This window comes from Bufo bufo, chromosome 3 (assembly GCF_905171765.1).
Source record: "Bufo bufo chromosome 3, aBufBuf1.1, whole genome shotgun sequence".
NCBI classification, from domain to species: Eukaryota; Metazoa; Chordata; class Amphibia; order Anura; family Bufonidae; genus Bufo; species Bufo bufo.
This window is the reverse complement of record NC_053391.1, coordinates 589,783,043-589,798,087: the sequence shown is the minus strand read 5'-3', so window position 1 is coordinate 589,798,087 and position 15,045 is coordinate 589,783,043. Positions and strand designations below refer to the sequence as shown.

The following is a 15,045-nucleotide window of genomic DNA, read 5'->3' as shown; positions in this document are numbered from 1 at the left end:
GCACAGGGAGTGGAGCGCGCGATTTTTTTCGCGCTTCTATGACGCGGACGGGGGCAAAAAAGGTTCCCACGCTTCCTGACTACTCCCCTGCTTCTCTCTGAACAGCTGTCATAGCTGTGTGTGTGTGTGGTAAATGCCTTGCTTCTGATGTAAACGATCGCTAGTTCGATTCCCAGAAGACACTTTTAAGGTTTTCTTTCTCTAACTGCAACTGTAGATCTTTGCATAGTTATAATGCCTACGCCAAGTCACCTTCTCAGGCCCCAATGGGGTCCTATATGGAGAGTTTTTTTTCTACCCTTTTTAGACCACTGGTGTTTGTGCCTCCTGCCCTGCCCCTGGACAGGATCTCCTTCTTGCCCAACCCAGCTCCTAAGGCAAGCTGGTAGCTCAGTGATAATGCTGTTGCACCAGTCCAGGCTTTCTGAGTTCAAACCACTTTCAGCCTTTTAAAAAAAAAAAAAAAGTTTATTTCTGTCCCAGCGGAGCCTGCGGTACCCGCTTGGGCATCTGCCATGTCAAGCGCGGCCGCTGATTGGCCTGAGTCGACAAGGCAGCCATGTCCTTTTTGGACCGTATGACAGTTGCCAATCCAGTGGCCCCTACCACTCCGTCTCCTCGCAGTGGTTCCCGCTGAGGTTGCCTGACTAAAAAAGAGGCAGCGTGAGCGGTAGCATCCATCCATAGATGACTCCGTTTTCCCCCCCTCGTCTAGAGGTGAGTTCAGACGACTCTTTCCCCCCCCCCCCCTAGGGAGCGCAGGTCTGGAGGGGGATTGTCCGGCTCATGGAGCGGGTCCCTCCACCTAAGCTCTCCACGTGTGGCGGACTTAGTAGCGGCTGTCCGTGACACCTGTTAGCTCCAAGGGGATTCTCCTCTAGGCAGGAGTTCCCCCCTTTTTTCTGTCCAAGAAGCCGTAAGTTGCCGCGTTTTCCTATCCATGAGGAATTTCCGCGGTCATACCCAGAACCTAGGACAGGATGATGCTTTCACGACTGATCGGTGTGGAGGGGTGGTCTTCTCCCCTAGGGTGGATCCCCCAGTGTCCAGGCTATCCAGGATCACGGTCTTCCCTGTCCTTGACGGCTCCTCTCTGCAGGACGTTCTGGACAGGCGCCTAGATTCTCTCTCCAGAGCCATTTTATCACTGGCAGGCTTGTTGGGCCAGTGTTCTCTCAAGGTGTGGTTGCAGCGCCACCATCTGAACCTGGCGGAACATGATGCGTCTACTGACACACCGGAATTAGTCATCCAGGTGTCTCAGTCTTCCAAATTCCTTGCGAGGCTTCCATGGATATTGGTTCCCGCATTGCAGCCCTCTCGGTCATTCAGCACACAGAGGTCTGGTTGATAGTGTGGGACGCCGACGCTTCTCCAAGTGTCCCCTTACTAACCTCCCCCTTGAGGGTTCCAGGTTTTTTAGGGCTCAGCTGGACGAGTTCTTCTCTACCGCTACAGGGGGCAAGAACTCTCACATTCCACACCTGCGTCCCTTTCGGACCAGGTCTTCCGGTTTCCAGTACCAGTCCTTTCGCTGCCCCGCCGCTGGGGGGGCTACAGGACTCCCGCAGGAACCCCCCCCCCCCTTCAAGCCCCAGCCGTCATGGTGCCCAATGGCGCAGTCGGACTCCCTGCTACTTCCAAGCAGTCTTACACAGGTTGGGTCGCCCCCACCCCTCGTGGTGGGGGGCCGTTTGTTCTCGTATCAACAGGTTTGGAGGGCTCATGTTTAGGACGCCTGGGCTCTAAGAATTGTAACGTCGAGTTACAAGATAAGAGTTTACATCCAGTGTTTCGGGGGATCCGTTCCGCGCCTCTGATCTCTAGAGCAGTGTTTCCCAACCAGCGTGCCTCCAGCTGTTGCAAAACTACAACTCCCAGCATGCCCGGACTGCATTTGGCTGTGCGGGCTTGCTGGGAGGTGTAGTTTTGCAACAGCTGGAGGCACGCTGGTTGGGAAACACTGCTCTAGAGGGCAGTATCTTCCCTTCTGGACCAGGGGGGTCATTACCCTAGTTACTCCAGAGGAACAGGGCACAGGTTTCTATTCAGACCTGTTCATCGTTCCACATAAGGAGGGGTCGGTGCGTCCGATCCTGGATCCGAAGCTGCTCAACATTTTCCTGCTGATACGGAGGTTTCGATTGGTATCCCTCCGCTCCGTTATTGTTTCTCTTCTTCAGGGGAATTCCTTGCGTCCGTAGACATCCAGGACGCCTGTCCACATGGCCCGATCGCAGAATCTCACAACTATTTCATGGCTCTTATTCGCACCAAGGACATTTCTTGGCGGCCTTACCTGGAACCGCGTCCGGATCACTGCTCAACATTTTCCTGCTGATACGGAGGTTTCGATTGGTATCCCTCCGCTCCGTTATTGTTTCTCTTCTTCAGGGGAATTCCTTGCGTCCGTAGACATCCAGGACGCCTGTCCACATGGCCCGATCGCAGAATCTCACAACGCCTTTCATGGCTCTTATTCGCACCAAGGACATTTCTTGGCGGCCTTACCTGGAACCGCGTCCGGATCACTGTTCAAACTCGGGAGCAGCTCGGATGGTTGATAGACTTCCACGATCCTTCTCCTCCCGTCCCTGAAGCTCTCCTAGGCCTTCTGGATCCAGTTTTTTCACACTGTCGCCGCGACAGGAGATCTTTCCCTCGGGACGAGATCTCTCCTGGTCTGTACGCTTAAATCTGCAGGTGGCGCATTCTGTTTTTGTCTGCGGGTTCAGGAAGCTCTTTTTTTTGTGGTTGTTCCCTATGAACCTGACGGCGGGAAGATCGTTACTCCCGTTTCTTTTCCTGGACCACTGATGTCAGCCTCTGGACTGGGGCGGCGTTCTCCGGTCCCACTCGGTCCTTGGGGTTTGGTCGGTGGCGGAATTTCGTCTCCCGATCAACATCCTTGAACTGAGAGTGACTTACTTCAGCCATCATGGTGGGACCGCAGCCGGACAGTGATGCGGGACGTGGGGAAAATTCTGCTGTGGGCAGAGTCACACGTTCCGGTGTTGTCAGCGGAATTCCTTCCAGGAATAGGCGTCTGGACTGTGGACTTTCTAAGTCGAAACAAGGTGGATCCAGGCGAGGGATCAGAGTGAGAAAGCCGGTTTCTTCCTGGCTTTACTATCTTACCTGGATGGCTTTCCTGTCTTGTGTGAGAACTCGGGTTTCCCTCCCATTCGTTTTTCCATCCCTGTGGTGCTCTCGTTTCTTCAGTCCGGACTCAAGAAGGCTGTCTTTTTTTCAGAAGTCCCTTGCTCTTCTGGGTCCTGTGAGGACTTTTCTTCAGGGGGTGGCGCATTCGGTCCCTCAGTACGTTCCCCCTTTGCCGCCTTGGGATCTCAAATGGGTCCTTTGCGCCCTCCAGACGGCCCCCTCGGGCCTCTAAGGGAGGTCTTCCTGACTTTTCTCTCTTTCACTCCTCTCCTGCTAGAAGCCTTTTCAGTTTTTTTTTCTCCAGGATAAGGTGATGCTCCGTCCGGTTTCCTCCTTTTTTGACCAAGGTGTTTTCTCCCTTCCACCTTAACGAGGATCTTGTGCTGTCCTCCTTTTGTCCTTCTCCGGCGAATCCCAAGGAACGCTCTCTCTTCCCTTGGATGTCGTCCGAGCCCTGAAGGTGTATCTAACGGCATCAGTCTTCGTCCGCTGTTCAGACTCCCTCTTTGTGATTCAGAGGGACCTCGTAGGGGTCTGGCGGCCTCCAAGGTCTCTGTGGCGCGATGATCCGTTCGGCTATTCCGCGGCTTATCGCGCTCGTGGTGGCGTTTCCCCGGCTCGGGTTACCGCTCACTCCACTTGGGCAGTGGGGGCTTCCTGGGCAAGGCGCAAGCGTGCCTCTGCATCTCAGCTGTGTAAGGCGGCCACCTGGTCGTCCTTACATACCTTTTACAAAGTTCTGTCAGTTGCATTCCCTGGCTTCGGCTGATGCTATCTTTGGCCGCAGGGTTTTGCAGGCTGTGGTTCTTGTTTGACCGTTGGACGTTCCTCCTGGCGGTGCTGATAATTTTTCCCACCCCATGGACTGCTTTAAGACTTCCCATGGTCTGTGTCCCCCAATGGAATAAAGTACGAGAAAAGGAGATTTTTTGTGAAACTCGCCTGTAAAATCTTTTTCTCGTCTTTTCCATTGGGAGACACAGCTCCCACCCATTCTGCCTGTTGCAGGAGGGGTTTTTCAGTTCAGTTTGTTTGTGGTTGGACCTTATGGGCTTGGTCTGATGGCTTCCATTATTTTTTCTTGTCTCCTTCTCCTACTGCTTTTGCAACGCCTGAGTTCCTCCTGGTGGAGTCGGGGGGGTATAGCCCGAGGAGGAGGAGCTCTTTTGTATTTGCATAGTGTCCCTCCTACTAATACCTCTAAGCTATACCCATGGTCTGTGTCCCACAATGGAAAAGACGAGAAAAAGATTTTACCGGTGAGTTTCACAAAAAAAAATCTCCTTTTTGTGTAAACTGCAGAATCGGGGTAATCAATATTGAGGTATTTTTTATGGTGTTTACCCTTGCTGTGTGCGCACAAATTTTTGTAATTTTCCCTTAATTCTTATGGAACACCTAAAAGGTTAACAAAGGTTGTAGAATCAGTTTTGAGGTGTGAGGGGTGTAGTTTCTAAAACTGGGTAATTTATGGGTGGTTTCTTTTATGTAAGCTCCTTAAAGTGGCTTCAAAACCGAATTGGTCCTTAATGTCAGTCTTGAAAGTTTTAAAAAATTGCTTCCCGAAATTCTAAGCCTTCCTACATCCTAAAAAAACTAAAATTACATTTTACAAAATGATGTTAACATGTAGACACATGGTAAATGTTAATTAATAATTTCATAAGGTATCACTATAACTCTCAAAAGCAGAGACGTTCAAATTTTGAAAATTGCAATTTTTCCCCCCAAAATCTTTCCTTTAATTTCGGATATTTTTATACATAAAGATAAAACCTATTGACTCAAATTCACCACTAACATGAAATACAATGTGTCACGAGAAAACCGTATCAGAATCGCTTGGATAAGTAAAAGCATTGCAGAGTCACATAAAGTGACACATTTCAGATTTGAAAAAATGGAGATTCGGCATTGGGTTCCAACTTGGTTTTGCTGGAAGGGGTTAAGGCCAAGTTATGGACAGCCTGTTTTTGGGATCCACATACAGTTTATTAGTTCTGTGAAGGATTGTGACTATTGTCTGAAAAATTGCATTTAGGAATACTGTACATTATGTATGAGGATCATGTTTACTGTGACTCCTGCTTCTGTTGGTATTATACCTGGTTTCACTGACTCATTTTGTTTTAGAGAAAAAATGCACCTGAAAAGCCAGCAAGTAATCAGCCAACCAAAAAGAAGACAAAATGGATAGCATTGTCTCTTAAAAAGGAAGCAGAGGAGGAACAAAAGAGGTTGGAGCGAGACATACAAGTATTTGGTAAGTTTGGTTAGAGGGGTATTCCAGTTCTTCAATAGACAGGGAACTACACATTATCACTTACTACTATCGATTGTTTTTCTTGCTCGTATCATTGGGGGACACAGGACCGTGGGTATAGCTGCTTGCTGCCACTAGGAGGCGACACTAGGCTGAAAAGGGATAACTCCTCCCCTGCATGCTATACTTTAGCTTAGTGTCGTAGGTGGCAGACCTCCCTGCTTTTGCAGGGCGGCTTACTTTTATTATTTTATCTTTTTCCTTTTTAGGTTTGGGGAAACAGTCGCCTAGCCACTCTGTCTACCCCGGGAGCAAGGCCGGTTTCGGAATCCCTCACCGCCACAAAAGTGGACCAGGGCAGCCCAGCTCCCCTGCTTCCCGCCAGGGAAGGGGTCACCTGAATCCGGCGAGACCCTCCGCCATTCCAGTCTCCCGCCACTTCGGGTGCCAGCGGCTGAAGAGGTGACCCTGCTGGTACTCTGAGAAAGGGTGAAGAAAAGAGGATGAAGATGGGGAGAGTAGTCCGCATTGGGTAAGTATCCGCTTCCCGTCCGGCTATTCGTTCGGGCGCCGAAAATTAGTTTTTTTGCGAGTGGACACATCCGCCCACCGATCCAAGTCCCTCTATGGTAGCCGGCCGGCAGTAACGCCCGGTTGGCCGTGCGCCGAACTTTATGTCCCGGCTTTGCGGCCTACTAGGCCGCAACTTTCATTCCGGTTATGGAGGGGGTGGGTTCGTCCTTTAGGCACAAATTCTCCACGACTAGCTGTCCCCCCTCCCCCAGGTGCCCGCTGAGCTCCGCCTCCGGTCCTCTGAGCTTGGTTAACCCTTCATGGCAAGTCGCATTTTTGCAGCCGGCACTGGATTATCCAGTGTCCCCTTTCTGCAGGCCAAATACCTTAAGTTTATGAAATTTAACCCCTTCCTGCCTCTTATTCATTTAGCGGGGGCATCACAGGCAGTCCTGCCCCCTCTGTCCACATCACCGCAGGTCCACCCTGATGGTGGGGTACGGGACTGGGCCCATGTCCTATCCGAACAGTGGAGGATTGCTCACAGTTTCCCAATCCGCCCTCCGGGGCCGTTTGGTTGATAAAGGACACATGAAGAATTCCCAGACCACCCTTCTGGGTCGTCTGGTTTATATGCCACCACCTGTGCAATCCAGTGGCGGACCTCTGTAACTCCCCAATCCGCCCTACGGTCCACCTGCACAAATCCAGGGGAGCACATCTGAAGGATTCCAAATCCGCCCTACGGGGCCGTTTGGTTGATAATACTCCACCTGCACAAATACAGGGGCACACATCTGAAGGATTCCCAATCCGCCCTACGGGGCCTTTTGGTTGATAATTCTCCACCTGCACAAATCCAGGGGAGCACATCTGAAGGATTCCCAATCCGCCCGCTGAGGCCGTTTTGTTGATTATACTCCACCTGCACGAATCCAGGGGAGCACATCTGAAGGATTCCCAATCCGCCCTACGGGGCCGTTTGGTTGATAATCCACCTGCGCAATCCAATGGAGGACCTCTGGAAGTTCCCAATCCACCCTACTGGCTCGTGGGTTGATTAAGTACCGCTCACACAATCCAGTGAGCGGTCATGTAGAGATGCCGATTCCACCTCCTGGGTGGTTTGATTTGTTATATCACCACGACACAGCCTGCGACTGCCATGACTAGATGCTGAGGTAGAGCTGCGCACGAGCAGGCCAGAGCAGGACACTTTCCTCCTCGGTCTCCCCCGCACCTCCACCCTTCCTCATTAGGGTGATATTCAGAACCCTCCCTTCTGGCAGGGGTTGGTTCTGAGGGAACAGAGGATCAGTTCTGCGGACTCTGATATGAATCCAGTTTAATTTTCTATGATTGCATCCATACTACCTGCAGTTCTGATTGTATGCATTACCCCCTTCCTTAGGCGGCATTTGCACTACTACTGGATACAGTACTTACCTTTTGTATTCCCTCCTTCCACAGGTGGACTGACTGCACTAGCACTGGTCAGTACCAGCCATTCGCGTCCCCCCTTTCCGTAGTTGATGGATTTGCTGTTCCACTGGGTACAGTACTGGCATTCCATCACGGGTAATGCTCACATCGTTTTTTTGTTTTTGTTTTTGTTTTTTTTGCTTCTACCTTTATCCGAGGTATTGGTTCTTTGGCCTGCAGTTGGTCATGCCTGGCTCAGGATTTTTTTTTCTCAGTAGTTTCTCAAGCAGCTCTCTTGCTAGAAGCCTCACCACAAGCCCGATGGCTCTAGGGGCATTAGTCTACCAATTTACCACTTCCTAAGGGGTGTTCTTTTACCCAGAGGAGGATCCTGCGAACCTGGATTTTGGTTCCGCTTCCACAGTTGTGGCCAACAACCGGCTTCGTCCCAACGATCTGTAGATCGCTGGAGGCGTTTCAGGGACAAACAAGCCATCCCTCTGGGACTTCTTCTTTTTATTTCTAGAAAGCCGGCATTCCGGGTGGCAGGATCTTCCATCCGACAGCTTTCCGAGTTGATAGCGCCTTCTTGTACGTCCATTTGTCATTTGCATCAGGCAGTGCTCCGCCCAGTATCTTATTTCTTGCAGAAGGTCGCCGCTTTCCAGGTCATCTCAGACATGGTTTTCTCTTCTTTCTCCCTCGTGTTTTTAAGGGCGGGCTCTCCATCAGCCATCTATTTTGGCCTCTGAGATTTGCTGGTCCATATCTAGCGCGTTCCGCTGTACAGACTTTTTTACCTGGTTCTCTTGGAGGTCCTTGTCAGCCCGACCAGCGGTCGGCACTTCTCGGGTTCATCTACTCCAGGCATTGCTTCTAGAAGGCAGCGTCTTGGTCTTCCGGCAAGTTCACTGAGTTTTCTGGGGGCTTTCCTAGACATTGACTGTTGCTGCTCCAGGCAGCAAGATTTGCAGGTGGCAGCGGATTCCGCATCCTCGAGTGCGTTTTTTCTCCATGGGCGTGTGATTTGTTTCCCTCCCTGTGGACTGCTTTAGGACGTCCCACGGTCCTGTGTCCCCCAATGATACGAGCGAGAAAACGAGATTTTTGTGAACTCACCTGTAAAATCTTTCTCGCGTAGTTCATTGGGGGACACAGCTCCCACCCAGTGTTCTGTTTGCCGCAAATAATGGCGGTTGGTGGGCCAGTATGGTCCTCTGTTCTGGTTCAATCCGACTGACGTTTGTCAGTTACTGGTTTACTGTATGTTTTTTTTTTTTGTTTTTTTTTCCCCTCCTACTCCTATTGCTTGGGCACAAACTGATATGCTCTCTCCAGGCTGGAGGGGGTAAAGCCTGCAGGGGAGGAGTTATCACTTTTCAGCCTAGTGTTGCCTCCTAGTGGCAGCAAGCAGCTATACCCACGGTCCTGTGTCCCCCAATGAACTACGCGAGAGAGATTTTACAGGTGAGTTCACAAAAATCTCGTTATCTACAATGCCCCGTTTTCCTGCACTCCATTGCAGTCACAAAACTTTTCTACTGTTAGTTCTCTATCCTGATGACATCACGTCTACATCTGCAAAGCATGGCAAGGTTTGTAAGGCTCTGCCATGTAGACACAACAACTTCAATGACCTTGCTCATTCTCTTGGACCCTGCCCTGTAGACTTGGGGCTCTTTCACACGAGCGGATCCCGTGTGTGGAATCCGCTGCGTGAAAGAGAGCCAAGCCCCATTCCGGACAGCAGAGACACGGAGCATTAACATGATTGATAATGCTCCGTGCCTCTCTGATCTTTTTACTACAAAATCAGTGAGATAAAGTTTCTAGTAAAAAGCAGGGCGGCACTACCTTCTTTGAATTCGTGATGCACGTGTCCGTGGAATGGCGTCCAAACAAACGTTTCACAGAAGACCGGCACTTCGCAGATGTAGATCACAATGAAGATTTATTTAGTCACATATTCAAGTGGCATAGTGACGTGTTTCAGCACAAGTGTGCTTTCATCAGACTGCAATGAAACATCTTACACTACAGCTATTTATACACAAATGAAACACTAAGGAACTGACATCAGAGGAACTCCGTCTCCCTTATTAAATAAAAATTTGCATATCAAATATATCGCAATGAGAAATTCGCAATGAAAAATTCGCAATAGAAAATAAATTCGCAAAAATACATCCACTCTGTACTGGCGAAGATTTTCAGTCAAATATAGTCCATTTTTGCAGTGATTAATCACGCTGAAGAAAGAAAGAAATGTATTTATCGGATTGCATAAGGCCGAATGCCTTATAGGAAGCAGGACACATTGTACTCACGATTGAGGCCCCTGGGCTCCATTGTCTGCAGACGATGGATCCAGTAAGCCTCTCTTTGGAGAGGGTATTAACCCCTCTAACTAAACTAGCACCATCGTATATTCGAGATACTGGCCACTTTCTATCTGAAATCAGCTCTCTCCAGGTGGATGAAGGCTGCATATTCGTCACTTTAGGGCTCTTTCACACTTGCGTTGTCCGGATTCGGCGTGTACTCCATTTGCCGGAATTACACGCTGGATCCGGAAAAACGCAAGTGAACTGAAAGCATTTGAAGACGGATCCGTCTTCAAAATGCGTTCAGTGTTACTATGGCACCCAGGACGCTATTAAAGTCCTGGCTGTCATAGTAGTAGTGGGGAGCGGGGGAGCAGTATACTTACAGTCCGTGCAGCTCCCCGGGCGCTCCAGAATACGTCAGAGCGCCCCATGCGCATGGATGACGTGTCCATGTGATCACGTCATCCATGCGCGTGGGGCGCCCTGACGTCACTCTGGAGCGCCCGGGGAGCCGCACGGACGGTAAGTATACTGCTCCCCACTACACTTTACCATGGCTGTCAGGACTTTAGCGTCTTGGCAGCCATGGTAACCATTCAGAAAAAGCTAAACGTCGGGTCCGGCAATGCGCCGAAACGACGTTTAGCTTAAGACCGGATCCGGATCAATGCCTTTCAATGGGCATTAATTCCGTATCCGGCCTTGCGGCAAGTGTTCAGGATTTTTGACCGGAGCAAAAAGCGCAACATGCTGCAGTATTTTCTCCGGTCAAAAAACGTTCCGGTCCGGAACTGAAGACATCCTGATGCATCCTGAATGGATTTCTCTCCATTCAGAATGCATTAGGATAAAACTGATCAGGATTCTTCCGGCATAGAGCCCCGACGACGGAACTCTATGCCGGAAGAAAAGAACGCAGGTGTGAAAGAGCCCTCAGACGTGTGCAGTCTTTATACATCTACATCTATTATTCATGAAAAAGGAATCAATGCAGTTGTGGGTCTCTTAGGCACAAGTACATGCAAAAAGGCAGAAAAGGAATTTTTTCTAGAACTTTTGAAAATAGTTCTTGAGCAAAATTATTTTTTGTTTCAAGATTCTTTTTACCAGCAGTGCCGTGGGACCGCGATGGGATCGAACGTCGCGCCACCATACGCACATACATATATGGCTTCTTTTGAGTGTCAATTCGTTTACTCTAGCCCTCTATATCATCAACATTGTATATTCTGGCGTCGATTCATCTACGATATTTTTTGCGTATGGCGAGGCGACGTCCGATCCCTTATGGAATTTACCACGTATTTAAATTCCATCTGGGATGAACTGAAATTCACTGTACACCATAGCTCTGATAAAATTTCCTTTTTGGATACCTGGGTGACTAGGGACAAAGAAGGTAAGATACAGACGGATTTATTTGTGAAATCAACTGATAGGAATAGTTTGCTGTCCTTTTCAAGTAGTCACCCAGCAACCATCAAGGAATCTATCCCATATTCACAATACCAGAGGGTTAGACGGATCGTTAGTGATAGGGATATGTGTCAAACAAGATTAGACGATATGACTAATAAATTTAGAGAGCGAGGCTACCCCCCTGATTTATTGAAAATACAGCGTAATAAAGCTGAGACTACACCACCGGATAGAACTAAGGCTACTTTCACACTAGCGTTCTGCTGTCCGCTCGTGAGCTCCGTTTGAAGGGGCTCACGAGCGGAGCAGAACGCTTCCGTCCAGCCCTGATGCAGTCTGAATGGACTCGGATCCGCTCAGACTGCATCAGTCTGGCGGCGTTCAGCCTCCGCTCCGCTCGCCTCCGCACGGCCAGGCGGACAGCTGAACGCTGCTTGCAGCGTTCGGGTGTCCGCCTGGCCGTGCGGAGGCGAGCGGATCCGTCCACACTTACAATGTAAGTCAATGGGGACGGATCCGCTTGAAGATGACACAATGTGGCTCAATCTTCAAGCGGATCCGTTCCCCATTGACTTTCAATGTAAAGTCTGAACGGATCCGCTCAGGCTACTTTCACACTTAGAAAATTTTCTAAGTTTTAATGCAGACGGATCCGTTCTGAACGGATGCGAACGTCTGCATTATCGGAGCGGATCCGTCTGATGAAACATCAGACGGATCCGCTCCGAACGCTAGTGTGAAAGTAGCCTAAGAAAGAAACAAGGATCCCCTTATTTATTAAATACCATCCCTGGTCCCAGCGCCTGAGGACTATTGTTAATCAACATTGGCACATATAATCCTAGTCCTATCCACAGATAGGAGAGTTCCAGAGGCCACCCATGATATGCTATAAACGGGCAGAAAATATTAGGGATAAAATAGTCCGGGCAGACATGGGAAGTAATAAAATAGAAAGAGGACAGAGTTTTTTATCGACACCTAGACGGGGCACTTTTCCTTGTTTAAATTGTGTCAATTGTTCCAGCGTTATAAAGGGTTCATGTTTTTCCCACCCTCACTCAGGTGAAAATATTCCAATAAGGGGCACGTTCACCTGTGATAGTAGATTTGTGGTTTACATTCTTAAATGTCCATGTGGATTATTATATGTGGGGGAAACCTCGATGAGAATGAAGGACAGACTAAGTAAACACAAATCTACTATCCGCAAACAGAATTGATTACTTCCAATACCCCTTCATTTTCATGATAAAAAACATAATATTTCGCAGTTGAGGTATCAGATCATTGAAGGTGTATCATTACCCCGTCGAGGGGGTGATAGAAATAAATTGTTATTGAAAAGAGAGGCTTACTGGATCCATCATCTGCAGACAATGGAGCCCAGGGGCCTCAATCGTGAGTACAATGTGTCCTGCTTCCTATAAGGCATTCGGCCTTATGCAATCCGATAAATACATTTCTTTCTTTCTTCAGCGTGATTAATCACTGCAAAAATGGACTATATTTGACTGAAAATCTTCGCCAGTACAGAGTGAATGTGTTTTTGCGAAATTTTTTTTGGAAAATTTTCTATTGCGAATTTTTCATTGCGATATATTTGATAAGCAAATTTTTATTTAATGAGGGAGACGGAGTTCCTCTGATGTCAGTTCCTTAGTGTTTCATTTATGTATAAATAGCTGGAGTGTAAGATGTTTCATTGCAGTCTGATGAAAGCACACTTGTGCTGAAACGCGTCACTATGCCACTTGAATATGTGACTAAATAAATCTACATTGTGATCTACATCTGCGAAGTGCCGGTCTTCTTCTCTGAAGTGAGATAAAGTTGTCACTGTGATTTTTGTAGTAAAAAGGTTACAGAGAGGCATCAATTATGTTAATGCTCCATGTCTCTGCTGTCCGGAACGGGGCTTGGCTCTCTTTCATGCAGCGTATTCCACACACGGGATCCGCTCGTGTGAAAGAGCCCTTATTGTCAACAATGATGCCTCGTCTTAGAGCTCATGCACACAATCGTGGTTTTGGTCCGTATCTGATCTGCATTTTCTGTGGATCAGGTGCGGACCCATTCATTTCAATGGTGCCACAAGAGATGCGGACAGCACTCCGTGTGCTGGCGGCATCCATATGTCAATTCTGTGGCCCCGTAAAAAACTAAAATGGATTTAGATCATGTCCTATTCTTGTCCGTTTTATGGACAAGGATAGGACTGTTCTATACAGGGCCGGATGTTCCAGAACACACATGGCTGGTATCTGTGTTTTGCACATACGCAATTTGCATACTGCAAAAACTTCAATGCCCGTGTGCAGGAGCCCTTTAAGGGGTTATCCAATGTCTCCAACGGCCCCTCCCCCATGTTTCGGGTTCCTCACAGGTAATATACTTACCCCGCTCTCTGCACCGCTCCTGTCCAGCCTTTCTTAAAGGGGTTGTCCAAGTTATTTTATTATTCTTGGTTTCTATTTAAAGAAAAATCGTGTATTTTAAATTTATTAACCTCTTCAGTGGCACGTGACCTGTGACATCAGCTTCTTTGCATGATCTGATGACGTTCCGTGCACAAACCTATGGCTGCAGAAGGGAGTAGTCCTGCTTCTGTATATGGAACATCATTGAGGTCTGATCTGTGGGCTGTGCTTGCTGGAGGGACAAGACATTCCCCCCTGTGCCCGGGTCTTCACTACTGATGTCTGCAGGTTTAGATGTCTCGTCTTTGGGAACACACCTGCTGGATCCATCCTTTGCTGAGAGCAGTCTGGCATATCCAGCCCATTCAGAAGGCATCCTCATAGAGACTTGCTTGCCAGCTGCCAGTGTATATGGGCCATAGGAACATGCACTGAGGTCTGAAAAGTGGGCAGAGCTTGTTGGCTCGAAGCCAGCATGTTACTGGAGGCAGAATGGATCAGCATTCGCTTTTATAACCCAATAAGCAGAAGAGGTGAAATCTAACAGGGTGGGGGATGGGTTACTGGACTGGAATAGGTGAAATACTCTGCCTGTCAGCAGCAAGATGTAAATGTCCAGGAGAGCAACCAGAAGAATGAATGTCTGTGTGAGGTCGGTGACTACTGGGAAGAGCTGCAGCCAGAGAAGATGGATCTGTCAGCAAAGAAAACCAAGACAGTATAGGGGAAAGGCAGTCTTGGCTGACACTAGGGCTGCAGTAAACGATTATTTTAGAAATAGAGTATTCTATTGATTATTTTTTACGATTAATCGAGTAATCTAATAAGAAAACATGAATTAATAGACTGTGTTCCTTTATAAAAACTCATCAGACCCCCTGCCATCAGTCCCCAACACCCTTCCCCCTGTGCGATCAGCCCAAGTGCATCAGTTCACCCCAGTGCCACCAACTCCCCCTCCTAGCCATATCCCCAGCGAAAGTACTTACCTTTCCTGTAGAGGCGCCGCTCCACAGCACCTCCATCTTCTCTGCGCGCGGCACTGACGTCACACAGCGTAGGGTCATAGTGCGCGCTTATGTGTACTATGACCTGACTATGTGTCAGGAAGAAAGTGTAGCGCGGTGCGGACCGGCGTGTGACCACGGATCGGTGAGTAATAGCAAGCGATTCACCCCCGCTCAGTGGTCACATAGCACAAACGGATCCTCGATGCAAAAAATTTGCATTGAGAATTTTTTGTCGAATTACTCGATTAAATCGAGTAATAATTTCAGCCCTAGCTGACACCCCCAAATATTCATTAGAAGGACGTCACAATGTTGTTACATTCCCCTGGAGCTCTGCAACTGCTTGTTGAAATAGCATTTTTCTTTTGCTAGGCCTCGCTTCTCTAACGCATATATTCCTGACCATCAGGTTTGCAGTGTCATTTTTTTTCGGACAACCCCTTTAACCATCAAAACAGAGTCATGGGGAAACGGGGTGATAGAAAGAAATAAGCAGTACAGCTCTCGTA

The 15,045-nt window shown here is 48.6% G+C and overlaps 1 protein-coding gene across 1 annotated transcript in view; it reads left to right on the top strand.

The window, feature by feature from the left end:
• LOC120993929 overlaps window positions 1-15,045 on the top strand; it is a 79,564-nt gene that overhangs the window by 17,566 nt on the left and 46,953 nt on the right. The window contains exons 2-4 of the mRNA XM_040422391.1: window positions 5,296-5,425; window positions 5,695-5,887; window positions 7,409-7,491. Coding sequence (XP_040278325.1) covers window positions 5,296-5,425; window positions 5,695-5,887; window positions 7,409-7,491 — 406 coding nt within the window. The remainder of the gene's footprint in view (window positions 1-5,295; window positions 5,426-5,694; window positions 5,888-7,408; window positions 7,492-15,045) is intronic.